Genomic DNA, 20,331 nt, shown 5'->3' with positions numbered 1-20,331 from the left:
GAACTAAAAGGTTCTTTCCCTTTCCAATATAGACCAAGGAAAGTATGACAATTACCCAGAGAACAGTGCCTCAGAGTGGGAACCCAGAGGATGACTGCCTGTGAAACCCAGAACTGTTAATTATGCCTGACATGCTAAATTGTCATAGAAAACCCCACCAATAACAGATGCAAGTGACCCAGAGGAGAGTATGATTCTCATTAGAGTGTGCCTGACACCCCAAGGACTCAGAGTATGACACCGGAGGACTGTGTCTGAAAACGAAATACCTGGAGGGCTGTGCCTGGGAGTGAGACATCTGGAAGATGACTGCAACTCAGACATCTGATACCAAAACACAGTGGTGATTGTATCTGCAGCATTCCTATAAGGTGGACCATGTCACCCACAAAGACTGTCTTAGAGAAACCACGAGTACTGTGTCTGAGAGAAACTTCAAAATAACTTGCGTGGAGGCGAGACGATCAGCAGATCCACCCAGTACTGTTTTCAAGACACTGGTGACCGTGTCAGAGTCTCCCAGCGAACTCAAAATGGGACATCCTGAGAAACTGTGCCTGGATCATCCGGAAGACGGTGTGCGAGTGACACACTGAGAGTTAGAGTGAGTGACCAACTGGGAGCAAATCGTGCACTGGATGTCTAACGTCCAGGCACAGTCCTCAAGATTACTGTGTCTGGAACACTCAGGACTGTTTCTGAGACACTCCGGTGACTGTGCCTCAGACACCCTTAGACCCCAGACTGAGGTGCCAAGAGAAACATGTTATACAGAGATAAACAATGATTATACTGGACAAACGTCTGTTTTACTTCTATTAAAACTACAGGATGTTTGTCCAGTGTGATAACTTCTAGTCAACATTTTCTAAATCATTTAACTTCGTGGTGAGTGAACAGGATGTAGCAAGGTATCTCTGACAAGCATAAATCACACTACAAGAGAACACTCTCAACTTCCAGAACCCATAAGGTTTCACTGCTGTATAGGCCACAATGGTCTTGCAGCAGACTCGATTTAGCTGGTGGTTCCTGAGTGCCAAACTAGTGGTTCACTAACAGCTAGATGACAAAAGAGAAGGAACAGAGTCCATTTGACAGGTTTAAAAATATCCTGAACTTTCCTTTTCCCTTTCTACCTCTTTTCAAGTGTATGTTCAGGATAGTGCCAGCAGAGGGGAGCCAGGTAAACGACCTCAGTAGTTCTTAGCCTGTGGCCCAGGAGTCCCTGGGGGTCCACAAAGCCTACTTAGGAGGTCTGCAACTGCTTAGAAAATTAAGGAGTATAAACAGATTTGAGTACATATGAATAAAGAAGCAAAATATATAATTGAAAATGTTAAAACGTTCAGTAAACGTGAAGCAATTTGAAATTGGAGGACAAAAATTAGGTTAGTATCCTCAGATTGATTTGTGGGAGCAGTGCAAGTGCATCAAACAGAACATAGTGAGGACAATGAATGGACTCAACTGAATGGAGAAAAGCTAAATCCTTCTTTTTAAAATAATTTGTTATATGTGTATGTGAACTGTATAAAATATTGAATTGTTTGTGTGTTTTTGATGAACACTTGTTTCTGTACTTTGTGTGTATTGTTTTGCAGTTCAAATCATCTAAAATGCTTAGGCCAGGTTTCCCTACTTCCAGAAATGAGTCAATAGGGTCCCCTGATACCAATAATAGTTCCAGTGGGGGTGGGGTACCTAGACTGCAGTAATGATTAAGTGGGGGCTCACAAAAGTCAAAAGGTTAAGAACACTGGCCTATTTCATGGGTTACCAGGGATTTCTTTTCCTCAGTGGTATACGCTTTTGTTTTTTGACAGTGTGTGAAGGATAAGATATAATTGTCCCCTAAGGAGCAGATGTGTCCGTTTTTTGTGTTTTCTTTTACTGCAGATGCTTAGCATTGGAATGACTTGCCACATTAAAATCTTTCCCTAGACCCCTGTTGTATCCCTGAGCGAACACTCTTGCCTCAGACACTAACAAGCAGCAGTTCTAGGCTCTGCTCTGCTCACCTCTGCAAATTGTTTTCTGCGGTTATATAAGGTGCGAACTCTGTCCAAAGGTATTGGAGCGTTTTACATGAGCTCCAGTAAATTACACAAGGACGCATTCAATTTTGGTAGGCACGATGTGATTAAGAGATTTGCCCAGAGTCACAGGATGTTGAGGCGACGCCAAGACTTGAAACAGGTTCCCCAGCTCCAAAGTCAGTAGTCCTGGCATGGGGACCAAAAATTCCATCATGGGCAGCCAGCCTTGTGTGTACCTCATGCCTTTTTCAACTCCTCCGAGGATGTGATGGAACCATGGATGCTTGTTGATCCCCATCCCACCTTGTGAAAAGTTCGGAAATAGGTGGCTGCAGTGGTGTATAGTACATCCTCCCTGACTGACAAACGGCCTTGCGAAACCCAGGCTGTTAAGCTTAAAGCACCAAGGCTATTTTCAGTCAGCGAGACTGCAGCATGTAATGAGGGGAAATGGCCTTACAGATTTGCAGGTAACAGAAGGCCAGAACTGAAATCAATTAAGCCTGTCAAAAGTGCCTGATTTTGCTTGTCCTTTAAAATAGAATCTCTAAAAGCATAGTGAATGCAAAACTAAATATTTAAGATGTATGATTTGAGGCGGGGTGGAGCCGTCACCCTAATTAGTGAGCCACCCTGGGGAGTCTCTCGGTGAAACATCTTGAAAAATGAATGGGTGGAGGAATAAGGACTGGAGTTACTGATTCCCCAATTAATTCATTATTTCAAAAAGGACCTTTGTGGTTACCGATGGTAACTCTAGAGGTGTGGGTTACTAGGGAGGTAACGAGGTTGATAAACCGGGACCCAAGTTGACAGTGTGAAATGCGTTATTTATCCAGGACTGAACAGCTTGATGATAAAATGTGAGCAGAAGTTATTTAAATAATCATAAAGAACTATTTCACTTTGAGTGTGGTTGCTCCTTTGCGGTTTTGAATTTGGGTATCCTGTAAGTCACCAAGATAAGATCAGGGAGTGAAGTCTAAGTGACCTTTGTTCATTGAGATGAGCGGTGTATTTATAACTCATGGACAATTTGTGGAAAAAGAGGGCATGAGAATATTGTAGATTTCGAGTTGCGAAACTGAAAAACGGAGCTACTCTACTCTTGTATGGCCAAGACAATGTATAGGTACGATAAACGAAAGCTGCTCTGCTTAATTGTGTTTTTATTTTTATTTTTCCACTTATATTATTGAAGGTGATTTGCGATTTCACACATTTCCATGTTTGAAGCTTCCTTTTTAAAAGTGTTATAGTTTAATATACTTAAAGGATTGGTGTTTATGTAGAGCTTACCAATCCGTTGAGTAACCCATAGAGCAGTATTAGTATTTATGCAGTGCTTTCCAGCCACCTAAAATTCTCAAAGCGCTACCTTGATGGTAAAGTAGCCACCCATATAAAGAGGATCAGCTGAGCTGAGTTTGTTATATCTCAAGGCAGAGCAGCGCACAAAAATATACGGTGTGTTGCAGAGAATGTAAGAACAGGCGCTTCCGCAATTTCAAGTGCTCACCATCTTTGCCTACTGTCTGTGGCTTAACTGTCAAGTGTTGATTTTTACTTTCGAAAATGAAGTTTTAGTTTGAATGGTATTTCGATGCAGGTGTTCAATCTATAAATTTACAATATTTCTTTCCACCCACGAGGTATTGTGCCTTTGGGATTGAAAGCAGCGCTAAATTGTGTGCTGAACTGTGTGTGCCATTTGCAGTTTACTATTACAGTGGCTCCTTCTGTAATTCCAAACGCTGAGGAAGATGATATATTCTGGTGCTACAGAGGAAAGTGTTCATTTTCATAGGATTATAGTCTGTGGCAAAGTCTTGCTAGATGGCAGGATATTGGTTCGAATAGAAAATGGCTCTCGACTTAACATTTGCTGTGTGAAAGAGTGAACTGGAAGCAAAACATTAAGAGGAACTGCCTACTGCAAAATTCTGAGACATTTCACAAATTTCACATAACTCAGAATTCAGAAATTACGCAGAATTTACTGGAGTAATTAAAATTTTGCCCAGCCTAGAAATAACAAGTCTTGCCATTGAAAGGAATGTCTTACTTCGATTGGCAAATTCATGACATAATCATACAGTTTATTGTGTAAATGTAAGGTGTGCAACCATGTGCACTACATATAAACATAGTGCTATTCCTCACACCCTTGAGGTGGTAGTCCACCAGGCCTTTTGCCTTCACCCCTCCTGTTTGGCTGAATTTGTTTTGTTGGCTTTTGGACTCCGCACTTTACCACTGCTAACCAATGTTAAAATGCTTGTGCTCTCTCCTTTAACCATAGGCACATTGGCTTACACCCATCTAGCACACTTATGAGCATATTTATTCTTTTTGTTGCAAAACTGTACTAGCGCCGGTAGTAATCGCCGGTTATGGATCTGGTAAAGATCCACTTTCTGTAGTTATTGTACCCCGAACTAACTTGTAAAAGACGATTTTGACTTAAATATTATTTGTCACATCATTCACACACTGGTCTGCTAAACCAGAAGTCATAAATGCCTCAGTACGACTCTGCCATATGTGCTGTGTTAGTATGCATTTCTTTTCTTGAGTACTTTGGATGGATAAAATTACCCTTTGTGTTTGGAGCTGATGGAACAAAAGAGACAGAAGAATCTGTATTACCCATGTTAAGATGAATATTAATACCCAGAAGCCTGTCCAAGATGGCAGACATGACAGACGCTTAATTGTGACTCCGCCCAACCAACCTACATTACCCGGAGCAATCCGACTTCTGTGATTTCCTCGCAATGGCTAGATGACACATGGTATGTGCACTGTGTTTGGGGGTCTGCTTCCTTCTGATTACGCTGCCCTTTAGTGCTTAAAGACGCCTTGCTGTGTCTGAGCCATGACAGATTGAGACATCGGCCAAGCAAGGCTACGGCCTGTGCTATCACTACTTCTTCCCGACCGGCGGAGCAGCAGCAGGAGGCAAGGAGGGAGAGGCCTGCACCCATGCAGAGCGGCTGCCAGGAGGCCCGAGCGAGGCCCAGAAGGCCTGGTACATGCAGCTTATCTCGCCCCTCCCTATACGTCTCGACCGGAGGATCGGAGCAACAGCAGGTGGCAAGGAGGATGAGGCCTGCACCTGCAGTGAGCGACCACCGGGAAGCCCGAGCAAGGCCCACAAGGAACTGCACATGTGGGCCACCCCCTCCCCCATATCCCATGCCTGGCACAAGTGCAACTGCAACAGGAAAAGAGATCATGAAGAGCTTGGCCAAGTCTTCCTGCAGGTCGCATGAGCGAACGTGAGCCAGAGCTGACAAGCGGAGTGCCTTGTGGTCAGCCTACCTCCTACACCTTTGTCTGACGGCCACACAGTATGAAACTAGTGCACCAGCTGTCAGCCAGAATAGGTTAGGGCCAACGATTGCTGGGTGTGCCCCTTCTTCCTGCCACCTCCTCCCTTCCTATTATTAGGACAGACCACCAGGGGACACCTACAGCAGGGACCTCCCCCCTCCTGTCGGTACGACAGTCTGAAAATGCTTTAAGTGGTGAGCCTGGGAGGAGACGAAGTAGAGGACTTAGCCCCTCGCCTCTCCGTTGGACTAGCATACGGCCAGAGTCATTAATAAACTTGATGTCACTGTCCCTGCCAGTGCTTGTTGTGGGGGCTACAAGGGACCATAGTTTCTCCTGGCCTAGAGAAGCAGGCTGGCCTGGACCAATGGAGAGAACAAAAGCATGAGGAGGGGAGCACAGACATTACTCCCTGCAGTTCCTTCTCACAAGGGCTTGACCTCCTGTCACCTAATCACCATTATAGCCAAGGTAAAGGCAGGCAGGGCTGGTGGGGAAACCACAATGACGCTATGCCTCATGGTTGAACATGGCCCCCACTGCCCCAGGGGTCATCGGTAGAACAGTTATTACAAGATCACTCTGAGGAATTCTCTGAGTTTCTAGCTGCAGGACGGCATCCTAAATCCTTGTTGAAACCCCAATTTGAGACCTTCATGTTTCAAGTGGGATTTTTAAGAGAAGACCAGAAGAAACGGAAGGCCAGAGTGAAAAATGCAGAACTGGAGCTGGTGACCTTGCCCCCACTGTAACTGCTGAATATTGCTAACATATAGTGCTGCTGCAGAGGGAAGAAGCAATGATGCAAGCAAGGGTGGATTATGAGGAAGGCCACGCTCCAGGAGGCACAATATCCAAGTAGTGGGCCTACCCGAGAGGGTGGAGGGCCCAAGGATAGACTTGAACTTGGAAACTTGGTTGACAAGACAATGTTCTGGGAGGCAAGGCTTCAACCTTCCTCTCAGTGAAGCAGGCCAATTTAGTACCAGGATGCCCTGCAACCCAGGAGATCCTCCTCTGCCTTCTGTGGTGCAGTTGTTCAATTTCAGAGACCGTGACAATATACTCAGATTTGCCAGGGGTCCATGGATAGTGAACAATGGCACGGTTACCAACTTTCTGGATTACCCAATGGAGGTCCACGGCAGTGGAATTCGTTCCTGCAACTCTATGCCCTGGGATTCAAATACGCATTGGTGTACTCAGCGAAGCTAAACAGAACAAGTCTCTTTTCTTCACATCACCAAAAGAGGCTCAAACTTGGCTGGAGTCGAGGGGAGCATTCCCAGAGCACAGTTGTGGCCGAAGGAAACGGCAGAGTGGCAGACCTACAGAAGTAAGCAGCATTCAAAGGGACACATTAGAGGCAAACCAACAAAATCTCAAGCTGCACTGGGTCGAGATGAAGTGCTTGCAGCAGTGGAGCAGTCTGTGACAGCGGGACCGAACTGCAGAGACTCAGGTGCAGACATGGCGGATCCAAAGATCCTCCGATGGGTGAAGAGATACCAGAGGAATTGCAGGGTCACCCCCAGAGCACTCCGATGACAGCAGACCTGCACATGTGTTCTTGACTACCATTTACTTTTATTGTTGATCATGATCATGATGGGGTCTCAGGCTGGACTGTGTGAGGTGGACTGGGGGGGCACTCGGAAAGAGGTGCGAGTGGGAGTTTTGTGAAATCCGGGCGGCAGTATGGGCAGGCTCCGTTCATGAGTCATGGTTTGTCTGTACTCCCTCAGAGGGCAGACTGACTACTGACTGTTTGCTGAATTACTGGCAGCACTAATGGGCTGCAGTCCATTGATGATGTGGCTAGGGATGTGGGTCTGTTGGGGTTCGTTTACACTGTTTCAATGTTTTGTTCATACCAGCTGTTCCTGTGATCAGCAAAATGCACCCTGTGCCATCATTTTCGTTTTAGACATTCTCACATCCATATTATCAACATATCACTCAGGAAATACCGTATTCCAAAGTAGGATGTTAGAGGGATGGGCTCTTATGGCAAGTGCTATTAGATCCATTCATACATATAACAATGTTGGGTGCAGTTTGCATGTCCCAAGAAACACATTTGACGGTAGGAGAACTGGCCGAACTACGCAAATGCTGGTGGGGCAAGCTATACAGCACCAAACATTCTGCTTTCGCTAGGGGCATCTTGGTCTAGGTTGCACCCAGAGTCCTATTTGTGGTGGAGTATTCCCTAATAGACACTGAAAGTTGCAATGTTATTTTGCAGAGCACCTTAGATGGGAGCACCTTACAATGGCCACAATTTACTTACCAAATGTGGGAGAACCTCTTTTTCTGGCTCCCCTAACATCTGCTCTTCTGCACTCCCCATTTTCTCCAGCCTTCAGGTAAGGAGATTTTAATTGTGTCTTGGCTTGGTAAGCTGCAAGTTGACTCAGCTATTAGCAGGAGTCCAAACACAATAATAATTCCAGACATTTCTGGCAATGAGCTAACAACATGCACGTTACACACATCTGGTGAGCCTTACACCCATGCCACTAGGACTATTCACACTACTCAGCACTACACACACAGACTGATTTGGTCTATTTCAATGGGAACAGTGTTAGGATATTGGCCTTGGCTTCCTTTCTACTGTTTTACTGTTCTGCAAACAAGCCTAAGGGGTTTGGAGTAGAGCTGTGAAAACATTTTGATCCCCTATTAATAAATTCCTATAGATATAATGTACATTATTTCAAACAAAGGCTCAAATTGAGCACTTGAAGCTAACTAATGGATAAAAAGAAACATTCATTGTTATTATTGTGAACTGAATAGTCTTTCTATGTTTTGTAGTGCTGTAGAACTTTGTCAGGGCTTCCTTGATCACCATTCTCATTTTTAAGCTGAGATCTTTAAGATATGAGAGCTTTTCCAAGTAGGAAAGGTGTCTTTAATGGAGTCTTTGAATATATTTTCCCTTTAGAGGGGCATCAGATATCTACATTGTTGGGCACTTTAAGGTCTGTTTTTTCTTGGGGCCCATACCAGGCTTCTATCCTTTTAAGTTGAGATGTCTGGCATTCCAGTACAAATTGTTTCGAATAAATCTCTTGTCTATAGTGTGATCACAATTTACGTCTAACAGTCACAGTTACTCCTCAGCTTTTGAAACTATCTAATAACTCGTAGATTTCGGTCTGGTATCTCTTCTGCTTCTTGTAGGAAAGGTTTAGGAGCTCGCCAACTCTAAAGCCAAATGGAAATTGATAACAGACCTACAGGTTGTGGACTTTGAACTCGACAAGGGCACAATGTCAATCACGGAGGCAGTTTTCAGGTAACTGAAAATGTCTATGCTAATATTTCTAAAATCATTAGCAGCGCTTGACCCATCTGACTATTTGTCCTGTTTGAGCATCTTGCGGCCCTTGGCAAGAACCATATAGTTTTGAATTGTTCAGGCTCTTTCTCACTAAACAATCACAAATTATCACCATGCTCCTTTTTTCCCACTTACCTTTGGTGTCATTCAACCAAAGCTCAACAATGTATGGTGGAGTTCCATGGCCCAAAGGGTATCAACTAGTGCATGCTTCCTTCATCTGCAGACAGTAGAGGGATGAGTCATGCTTTTGGCTCGAGGAACTGAGAAAGAGCCATTGTTCTGTGGGAGTAGTTACTACCAGAAAGTCAATTTCGATGGTGATCTTTCAATAGTTCCCCAGATTGTAGTTCTTTATCATTTAAATGCCTAAGAACGATCTTGCACTACTTAAAACATCTAAGTGTAATACTACAATTGCAATTGCAGTGGGAGCTAGGCATACTAATAGAAGTCCCTCTATCTGGAGCTACCTAAATACTTTTGTAGAAGGCTCCAGATGCCCAGAATGTGGGGGCCAAACTGATATCAGTGAGACACAGATATGATCCAAATATTACCTTTTCAAATTGATGACTTGAGACACAGCTATGCTTGTTGGCCTTTTAGAGCTTTGAATTATTCTTCGCTTATTGAGCTTCTTAGACGAGAGTAACACATTACTCTGTGTTTGGATCACTGAAAACCCTGTTACATTGAATTATTGCTTTAGAACATTAAAATATAGGTTTACAACCATTTATAAAGAGACAGTCTCTTTTAGAGATATTTTCCAATCCTGTCTGTAGCACAAGCAATTCCAGTCAGATGGAAAGAGAGGAAGAATAGCACAGCAGAGTAATATCATGCACCATTTTTATCAGCATGAGATTGGGGATACCAGACGGTATTACAATTGCAGTTGACAGTTGATTTCAGACGATTTTCACATATTAACTTGAGGAAATAGAGTGTCTTCAAAATGTTTACGGAAATTGACAGACCATTACAGATAGTAAGCAATACAGCAATTAGCGCAAATCACATCTCGCAGGATTTCTCAGGAGATATACTTTAAGAAACAAATGGGTTTTCTGTGTGGGCTGCACTGGACCAAACCCTCGGCCCTGATTTGGTTTTAGCCTTCCCCTACATCTATACGCAGCTATCTTACTTCATACATCGGGGGTATAACGTTCATTGGCAAATGAGGAAACATGAGTATGCTGGCATTTCTTTTTAAATTACCAGAGTACAATTTTAAGGGTACTATTATATGTGTTTTACGTAGGTCACTAACCTACTGGCTTTTCACAAATGCAGAGCTTACTTTAGTTTACAAATGGTTTAAGGTCTCACAACAACCTGCTTAATGAATATTAATTAGGCATGTTCCCTAAGAATGGCTGTGAATGCAGTGATGGAAGTCTGCATGGCAAAGCAGACCTCTGTATTTTAATTGGTATCCCAAACAGGAAATATGTTTAAAGCAACTTAAGCCCACGAAATGGACAGGTGCTGCTTTAAAAAATATTTCTAATTTTGGAATACATCTGGGGAAGCATGCAGTGGATCCCACCCCAAAGTGGGTGTTGGTATCTAATCAAAGGTTTGTGATTGCAACTGAGATCACAAAAAATTGATAGATACCGTTCCAAAGAGCAAGTAGGAAGGCAATATCCCTTGTAAGCAGCTTCCTGTTTGTGATTCGGAAAGGTTCACATAGCCCTTTTACAATTTGGAAATACTGTTCGACACGCAAAAGCGGTTTGTTATCTTGTAAAATAACTCTTTTGTGGTCACACACCCTGCGATTTTGCAAACTGCAGTGTTTAGACTGCAAAAAGGCTATGTATGGGAAATCCTCAGTAAGCAAATGGTTGTCTTTGTACCAAAATATCTCGTTCCTGAATTGAAATGTGTTGCCTATATTTTAAGAAACAAATCTCTTTGTAGGCTCAGTTAATGGTTTTCAACCATTTTCAGTGACTAACTGCACGCATGTAAAAATAAAACTTGAAAAGTTGACAAAGGGCAACACAATTTTACAAAATTTATAACAAAAGGGCGAAAATACATTTGTGACTTGACCGTTTTTGGGCAAAAACAGGGTATTTTTACAAAGACTTGTGAGAAAGAGGCTGAACATTTAGCATGGGCAATTATTTTGGAAAAATATATGTATAACGCACACCGCAAGGCGCCACTGCGCTGACTGAACATACTGATTAGAAAAGGAGATAGTAAAAACTACACAGCGGCCAAGGAGAACGGAATGCATTATAGCAGTTTTCAACTCACCTCCCTTTCTCTACCCAGTTTCACCCACCCCTAATGTTACCTGCATGTGGAGTGTGTCAGGTGTGCCACATTTGTGTGCTACTCTGATGAACGTACCCTATAACACATATTACAGTTCATTTTGGACGATGGCACCAGCTACCTCACTAAGGTCATCTCTGCTCAGCTAATGGGAAATATGAACTTTTCAATTGTGTCTTCCATACTGGAAAGCAAGTACAGAAAAGTAAGCAGGCTCTGGTCATGGGCAGATGTCTGAAATCTATATTGGCCCTGTTGCACCGCAAATGGAAAGCTGTGCAATCCAACCTGGAAAAGATCTGTATCCTAATGTCTGCCTTCTTTTCCCTACTTTCATTCCAAATATCACTCATTCTCTTTGAATTGACTTGGGTACAGAATCAAATCTGAAGCAAATTTCAGCAATAACTACAGTCTAAATTTCCTATGGAAAAATCCAGTGTTCTCACTACTAAGCAACAGTAGAAAAAGTATCTCTAAATCCAACAAACCAGAGCAATCCAAGGCCAATTGGATTTCATCCGCTTCCAAAGTAACCTTTCCCTCCCATTTTGGAAAACAGTCATGATTAACTTTATTAATTTAAATTCATTTTGTTGATATGTCATATAAATGGAGGACAGGCACTTTTGTCCTCCAGGTGTGCATATCTACGTTATACTAAGATGATCTGCAGATTTTACTGTGTATGATGGAAGTGTCTCTCACTCTTTTCCAATATCTCAATGCAACCCTATTCCACTCATAAGAAGGGATACTCAGGACTCTGGTAGCTGAAGGAAAAGGCTGGTGTTCAGGCTATAGGTCTTTTCCGCATTGCTTTTCTCTTACTCAAGGGGTTTGATATGTTTTAAAGCGGTGTCACCAAGCCAAGTTCACTATCCTTGGCATTAGTTCAAATATCTGCATATACTGGTACAGGATTAACAGCATGTTGCTTCTCATTTAAGCCAATGGCTAGAGACTTTGACTTATTAGAAATACCTGATTATGTAGGGGCATGGTCTCAATGCCTTTCAAGATGGCGGCACATCGCTGTGCTCTGTTCTGAGCAGGGAGCTTTCTTGAACTTTAGGACCACATGAATGCAAAGCCCAGGACTATTTTCAGCTTATATGACTTCCTAAGCAGGTGATAAGTTCTTCAAGAGATAGACACTAGGAACTATTACCTCACTCTTGCAGCCACACCTGCCATTCTGGACAGCGTTTGCACATGCTCTTTCTTCAATGCTGACATTTCCTGTAAATGGCATAATTTACATTTTTTTCTGGGCTCATATTCTATCCCACTAATCCCTGAGCTTTCTTGTTTTGATTGTAACTTCTTAGGCATTCTCACTTTTATCTGAAAGTATCCTTTCAGCTATTTTCGTGACTTACTCACAGGGAAACAATGCCTCATCATAACCTGTATTTTCTCTCCTCTGCTTACTTCATGTCTTTCGCCAAACATCAACCCAAATAGTTATTTTATTTCAATAAAGCTCTGTTTGAATACTTGGGGAAATACAGACCTACCCTGTGACTGTTTGCTCTACTATTTCCTGGTAACTGGGGTTGTGTGCCATTTCCCCCCAAATATAGCCTAATTTTAGCATTGTTACTGCATAAAAAGGTTTGAGATGTCTTTCAACTGCCTGTATTTTATGATACATGGGAAAAACAAGAAAATGTGAACTCTGGAGCGTTAACAACTTATTCACTTTCAGACTCAGATTATATCCTAAAAAGCGTGGAGGAGACCACTACTCAGGAATCAGACACCGCCCCTGTGACAATTTCAAAATCTTCTGTATCAGGTAAAATACCACTGAGGTTAAGTAAACGACCTTAAAAAGATCCTCCCTCTCCATTTAAGTCAGCCCCTATGACTATGGAAGCAATCCTTGAGGAAATTAATGCTTTAGAGCCCGTTATAGAACAAACTAATAATACTCTACAACATTTGGATGATAAATGGTCCTCGCTGGATACCTGTGTTTGAAAGGTAGAGCAAAGGGGTAATGATTCACAAGACACTTCTTCATGTAGTGCGCATTTGGAGTCAGAAATCTCAATACTCAAAAAATATACTGAAACGTTGAAAATCATCACTGAAGGAATAAGCTCTGAATTTATGGTCTTCCCGAGGGATCTGAATTCTATGATTCAATTGCCTACTTTCATTCTTTTTCCCAAATCGTCTAGACATGCCTTTCTCTACCCATTTTAACATTCGAAGGACACACAGACTTGGACCAAGAAGCTCTTCCAAATCACGAGGAACTGTTCTTTTTCTTCCTGCAATGTACAGACCTCCTAAAAATAACTAATGCTGTTAAATCCAGTAAGCAAATAAATTGGTCAGCTTCTAATCTCTACTTCTCTCAGGATGTAGCGAAGATCACAGCAGATCGCTGGAAGAAATATTTAGATATGTGACCCACTCTAAGAGCCTTGAATGCCAGATTTGGCCTTCTCCACCCTTGCTTATTTTAAGTGACCTATAAGGAAAAAACAACCACCTATGACGATTCTGCTGCTCTTCAACAATTTCAGCAACATGGAGGAGAAGCAATGGAAACCTCAAGATATACATGCATGTTTAATTTGTTACACGTCTTTCTTCATATCTTGTTTTTTCTGTATTTCAAGAATGCCATTAATTTTTCACCATGTTTAATTTTTGCCATTTGCATACTATCTTTTTTCCAATCATGGTTTGAGATTTTCGTCCATGGCTCTATTTCGTATAATTTGTGGTCTATACCCGTGCTACCCTGCTCGTCTATTGGAGTGAAGTAGCTGTCATCGTCATCTTCTGGAGTCACCATCCGCTATCATTTTTCTTGTATTCAAAAGTATGTTTCTCAGTCATCATTTGTATGACTCATACTCCTCTTTTTTTAGGATTTATTTTGTCCCCATGCCCTGCTTTCCTTTCTCTCCTGTATCGTCCTCACAATATTTTTTAACTCTCTTCTCTCATCTTTCTCAAACCAAGTTCTATTTTTTCAAATGCTACAATTACTGTTTATTCATATATTTCAATTCACACTCTCCATTTATATATGCAGATATACAAACTGTTTATGTTGTTGTTTTAGTCTTTAATCCTGAGTTACTTCATGGAATATCAAGGGTTTATGTAACCCTTCTAAAAGACAGGGGGGTTTATTCCATTAGCTGAGGTTAAAACTAATGAAGCTTTACTTCAATAGTTCCATATGTCTGAAATGGAGGGTAAAAGATTGAAAAGATATTGGGTAGGCAATGTATTTGTTGCCCTTCCAATGTGAAAGAAAAATGGTGAACTTATTCTTTGCCATAAAATAGCAGTCATAAGTCAGGAACATAATTCAAAAGGCAGTTGGACTATAATTAAGTTGTTGATTGCTAAGATTTCTGTTACAATTTTCATGTTTATGGCCCTGTCTCTGTGGACAACATTTTTGGACTACTATTTCTGACAAATTACACCACTATAATGATGACTGCATTAGTTTGGGAGGTGACTGTAATTAAGGGCCTCGTTACGACAACCCGTGGTGGCGGTCAGTCAGCCACGGCAGTATCCATGGCAGCACCGCCGTGCTGATCAAAACTTCTCTTTCCACCAGCCTTTCCACCGCCATGGAAAGACTGGTGGAAAGCCAGTGCTGGGGCAACAGGGGACCATGTTATGGGGAAGGTCAGGGGCCACTCTGCCAGCACCCTCAGAATGCGCACTGTCTGCTCTGCAGACAGAGTACATTCTGAGGGTGCTGGTGTCTGACGGCAGTGCTGCTGCACTGTTTCTGTCGGGCTGACCAGCAGAAACGTCGTAATACAAGGTTTCCTCTGGTCAGTCCGGTGGAAACGTCATAAGACGGTGGGTGTGAGGCTACAGGGTTGTTGGTGGTCTCATCCCCGCAGCCCTGGTGGTCCACAGGCTGGACCGCCAGAGTCGTAATCAGGCCCAAAGGTATAAATTCCATCTTAGATAGAAGCTCTAAAGCTAAATATGTCCATACTAAAATGAACAGATAGTTTAAATCTGCTCTTTGTAGTAAATCTTTAGTAGATATTTGGAGATTATGCCACCCAAATTTCTGTGAATATACATTCAATTCCTCCCCTCATCTCTCTCAATCTCGCATTGATTACATTTCCTTCAGTAAAGGTTTATTTCAAAATACTTTCTTTTAGATGTTGGTTCTATTGTGAATTCAGATGAAGCCCCAATTTACGCAAATCTGGATCCTTTCCCTTTCTTACCACCTTCCCGAGGCTGGCGGTTTGATAATTCCTTACTAAGGGCCACATTACGGTCATGAGACCGCAGTGGAGGTTGGACCGCCGCCAAAGCAGCGGTCTGGCCTCCACATTATGACTGTGGTGGAGTCGCCACGGTCGGACCGCCGACACTGCCAGTTTGCCGACAGCCTGGCAGTGCTGACAGTATCAATCCACCAGGGTACAGCCACCCTGGGAATTAAGAGTCCATGCAAAGGCTGGCGAAAATGGGATGCCGAGGGTGTCAAGGGGGCCCCTGCACTGCCCAGGCACTTGGCATGGGCAGTGCAGGGGCCCCCATGGACAGCCCAGTCGTGCTTTTCACTGCCTGAATTACGGGCAGTGAAAAGCACAATGGGTCCTGTCGCACCCGATGCACCTCCACATTGCTGCTGGCTCATTAATAAGCCAGGGTCAATGTTAACGCCCTGTACCACACTGGGCCGGCAGGCAACTCTTAATAGCGCTGGGTGGGCAGAAGACCGGCTTGGCGGTCTTCCGTGCGAATGAGTTTGGAGGAGAGAGTTACTCCGTCAGAAACTTGATGGATATCCCGTCCGCAGTATAACAATCCCTTTATAGCCTATGGAGATCATAATACAGCGAACTGGATATCTATAACCCGTTCGGCAAACTCTAAATCAAGCCATAAGCTTGTCACCCAATTAGAAGATTTTGTGCAAAGATTTTTTATACTCAACAATACTCATGATATTTCCTTTCCTACAGTACGGGACTCTTAAAGCATTAGCTCATGGTTTCATCATCAATTTTGTCTCACAGAAAAATGCATCTATAGAAGCTCAAACTATAATTTTCTTGATGAAATTAAAAAGCTTAAACACACCTTTTATAACTTAAAGAATGGTGTTTCTTTAAAAGAATAGATGCTAATTTTAATTTCAATTGACTAACCACCAACACTGCCTCGACTTGCTTATTAAAAAGCAGTGCGAGATATTATAATGGCCAAAATAAGATGGGTAAACTGCTTGCCAATTATCTTGCCAAGTATTTACAAGTGAAAAAAGACTGTACAAAAATTGAATCTCTGATTAAAACAATGGTGCTATTCTTAAGGATAAAGACAATTTAAATGAATGTATACAAATGTATCTACTTATACAAATGTATCTACTCCAGAAATGTGGTCTTCCCTTTCAAATATTTCCACTTTTGTTTCAAGCCATTAAAGCCCCCAAATCTCAACATACTGACTTTATGTCCTTGGAAGAGATTACCCTGTTAGCCGAAATCCATAAAGCTCCTCTACTATTAAGAAAAGAAAAGCCTCAGGCCCAAATAGTTTCCCTACTGAATTTTAGAATAATTTTGCTAAATTTCTTCTTCCTGATCTTTTATTTTTATTTCATACCTTCATCGTGGGTAAACCATATCAAGGTCCTTTTCAAGAGGCCATTATTTGTTTATTGCCGAAAGAAAACAAAGATCATGAATATTGTAAGAATGATTGAACCATATCTTTAGTTAATAGGGATTACAACATTTTTGCAGAAATAGTAGCTCTACTTATTGATTCCATTCTTCCGGACCTCATTGGCCCAGAGCAGTCAGGCTTCGTCAAAGGTCGGTTGAGTTCTATTAACACCTGTCCCCGTTTTGACATTTTAAGTGCTGCATCTAAGTGAGATCATCCTTTAGCTGCTGCAGCCATAGCCGCTGAGAAAGCTTTTGACAGAGTTGGTTGCAACTTCTCTTTCTTTTTAAAGCAACCATCCGAGTGTCTTTATCTCAATCACCCCTTCCAGTCTATTTATTGACTCTTTTAGAAAAATCTCTAGTTGTTCCATTTGATTTCACAGAATGATTGCCATTTACAACTAGGGTTTCCCATTGCCTATTTACATCGTAATTTATCTCCCTTGTTTACCTCTGCTCATATCTCTGCTGTTAATTTTCTACAACAATCTCTTTGGCATAATTGTAGCATCCCCATTAACAATTGACCTAGATACTGGAAAACCTGGAGTGATAAGGGCACCTACTGGGTATTTCATCTCTTTGAAAATGATCGGATTCTATCCTTTTCTCAACTTCAAGATAAAATCTCCTTAAACAGGATGAACTCCTTTTCTTATCTCTAATTAATTTAATATCTATGTTATCTCAAACAGCTAATTATACTCTCATCAGCAACAAATTACTCTCGTTATTATCCATTATTACTAAGGCCTCCACACTCTATAAATTCCTTTTCTCTTCAACTATTAGACCTACATCTAAGATATAGGCCCGCATGATGACTTTGGCGGTCTTTTCCAAAGAGTGCTGAAGCTGTGGGTGCAGAATTACCGCCAGTGCTAGCGGTCTTAAGACTACCCTAATACAACTGACCTCTGACTTCCGCCCGAAACTGGGGGGAATTCTGAGACCAGTCGTGCTGGCGGTCGGCGGTGCCTTCTCCTTGCATTTCCTTAATTTTCACGGCTTTTTCCTTGCTTATTCACCTTTTTTTTAGTGTGCCTTCTCCTTGCTTTTCCCTCGATTTCATTGCTTTCTCCTTGCTCCCCCCCCCATTTTTTGTGTGCCTGGTCCTTGCTTTTCTCTCATTCTCGTTGCTTTCTCCTTGCCCTTTCCCCTGTTTTTTTGTGTGCCTTCTTCTCGCTTTTCCCTTGTTTTCATTGCTGTCTCCTTGCTTTTCCCTTGTTTTCACTGATTTCTCTGAGTCCTGTAAGCGACTGGATTCCCTGTCAGGTGATTAGCCGGTTTTTACAAATACTCATTGATTGATTGATCCCAGTTACTATTTTTTTTTTTTACAAAGTCAAAGTTTACTTGCCAGTAAGCAAATCCCAACTCTTTCTGAGGTATGAAAACCACTTTGAATTACTCTTCTCTGGACTACTATTATATTAAGTATTGTTTCCTAATTTTCATAATATGGCTACAGTTTATTATATATTCTGTGTATAAGTTTGCATAATATGTTGATGGACTTGCCCCCCACCCCTTGATTGCACCTTTTTGATGCTATTTTGCACTCTATTCTTTTCATATAGATTAAGGATATATACATAGAATACATATTATTCTTAATATCATTCGAATTTCGAGTAATCAGTTTCTAATTTTACTATATTTTCATATTGTTATGTTTTTAAATTGTTTACTATGTCACATTTTTGTTTTATGATCATGTACGTGCTGTTTCATTTCCTATTAAACTCAAGCTTAAAAATAAAAGAAATTCCCCCAGAGCCTTATTTTGTATAGGAATGAACACAGAATGAACAGTTTAAAAAACATTAAGTAACTCCCTGTCAACATTATATGCATTACTAAAAAAGAAGTACCATACAATCCAAAGTTCCTGGAGAACGACTGGGCGCAAAAGAGCTCCAACCCTTTCTCGGCAAAGAACCGAACTGGCCCGGAATCCAGCTCTGGGTCCCCAGAAATTAGTCCCTGAACGGGAAAGTAAAAAAAGGGTAACAAATTCTTCCGCTGAAACACAGAAAGAGAAATAGATTAGAATGCTCTGGAGTAAATACAATGGGACTGCTGTGACTGTTTTTCAACTTCAAAAGGCAAATACATCCTGAGTTAGTATCTAGGGTGACTGTTTAGATATTACAAACACTATAGAACTTCAAGGCAGAATTATGCTTTACGTGAGGCCATACTTGGGTTAATACCACACGGTTGTCATCTGGGTTTGAGTAGGTCTTAAGGATAAAATATGAACAGAGTAGGTGAAAAAATGAGTAAATTGTTTCTACATAAAAAAAACTCCTTACCATGGCTATTTCTGCGATCCAGTCCCACTCGTTGAAGGATAGTCCTATCCCAGTTGGGTTGTAAATTGAGCAATCCAAGAAAACAATGGAGAAATCAGGTGCATTCTGCAAAAATCACATGAAAACGGATCACAACTAAATCACAATGTACCCATTTATTATCTGCTCCTGCTGCAAACATAAAATATAATCAAATGAGCCCTATAATGAATGCCCTGTAGGGCTGTAACTGAGCAACATCTTTCCACTGGTGGTGGCCCCTGGATGGCAGGGCCACCCCAAGGAACACAAAAGAGAGCCCAAGAACAGTGAAGCGCTTTTATAAGTACTGACCCTGAGCCTGACGGACCTAGAAAGCTATAACCACTTCAAGCTTTTCTATTAAATTCAAGCACTCCCCAGGCTGGAGCATGTGCCCTTCAGCTGCGAGTGCAGCACCCTAGAGGCAACGTCTATGGCTGCAATTACTGTAGCCTAAAGGTGTCTAAAAAGAGTACGTTGTACAGCATTCTCTAGGGCCAAGGTGTATGATCACACGTGGTTTGTGATCAAGATGTAAAGCCCTCTAAGGGCTATTTTTATAATTGTGTTCAATGTTGAAAGTATATAAAAAAAACAAAGCACAAAAGCACAAGATGATCATTTTTAAATGTTTGGTTGAAAGAATAATGTTGACAGTGATTACTAATCAAAAGGTATATGCTCTATTAGCATTAATAAGTGCATTCACACCTGATTATTATTGATTATTGCATTTTCTCCAAAGATGATGATACTGTGACAAGTGGTTTGGTGGTCTGGGGCCCTTTAGGCGTTCAGAGGTGATTACGCAAAGTTATCAAAAGGTATTCCCATGAGTCTCATACTTGTTTGTACATTATTACTGAGTATTAAATAGTGTGCGTGTAATTAATGTACTTTGCCTTTTTCAAAAGAAAAAGTTCAGACTGGACAATCATTTATTGAGTATTATTATTGCATGCCAGTGAATGGTGATTACTAACCCATACCGCCTCCCCTGATTAGGCCTTAGACTGCTCTGCTACCCTGAGAAAGACAAGCTCTAAAATTGGGTGTTTGGTCCCCAATGGAGGGCGAATGTGGGCCCATTTTTTGTGCAGGCCACACAACTAATGGCCTATTTCCTTATAAAGAGGCAGGGAATTATTTTAAGAAAGCCCAGAAACATCATAATTAGCAGTGAATACTGGTCACCTATACCTAGTGCACTTGGAAGAGAGGTGGGAAGGCCCATAACACTTGACCATGAGGCAGCTATTCTGGGGAGC

At 41.8% G+C, this 20,331-nt stretch overlaps 1 protein-coding gene across 1 annotated transcript in view; it reads right to left on the bottom strand.

Moving 5' to 3' along the window:
• Positions 1 to 20,331, bottom strand: part of GOT1L1 (glutamic-oxaloacetic transaminase 1 like 1) — a 368,573-nt gene that overhangs the window by 95,761 nt on the left and 252,481 nt on the right. The window contains exons 5-6 of the mRNA XM_069213449.1: positions 19,043 to 19,147; positions 18,599 to 18,749 (exon numbers count right to left, since the gene is read on the bottom strand). Coding sequence (XP_069069550.1) covers positions 18,599 to 18,749; positions 19,043 to 19,147 — 256 coding nt within the window. The remainder of the gene's footprint in view (positions 1 to 18,598; positions 18,750 to 19,042; positions 19,148 to 20,331) is intronic.

This window comes from Pleurodeles waltl, chromosome 11 (genome assembly GCF_031143425.1).
Source record: "Pleurodeles waltl isolate 20211129_DDA chromosome 11, aPleWal1.hap1.20221129, whole genome shotgun sequence".
Taxonomy (NCBI): domain Eukaryota; kingdom Metazoa; phylum Chordata; class Amphibia; order Caudata; family Salamandridae; genus Pleurodeles; species Pleurodeles waltl.
This window is presented reverse-complemented; position numbering and strand designations above follow the sequence as displayed.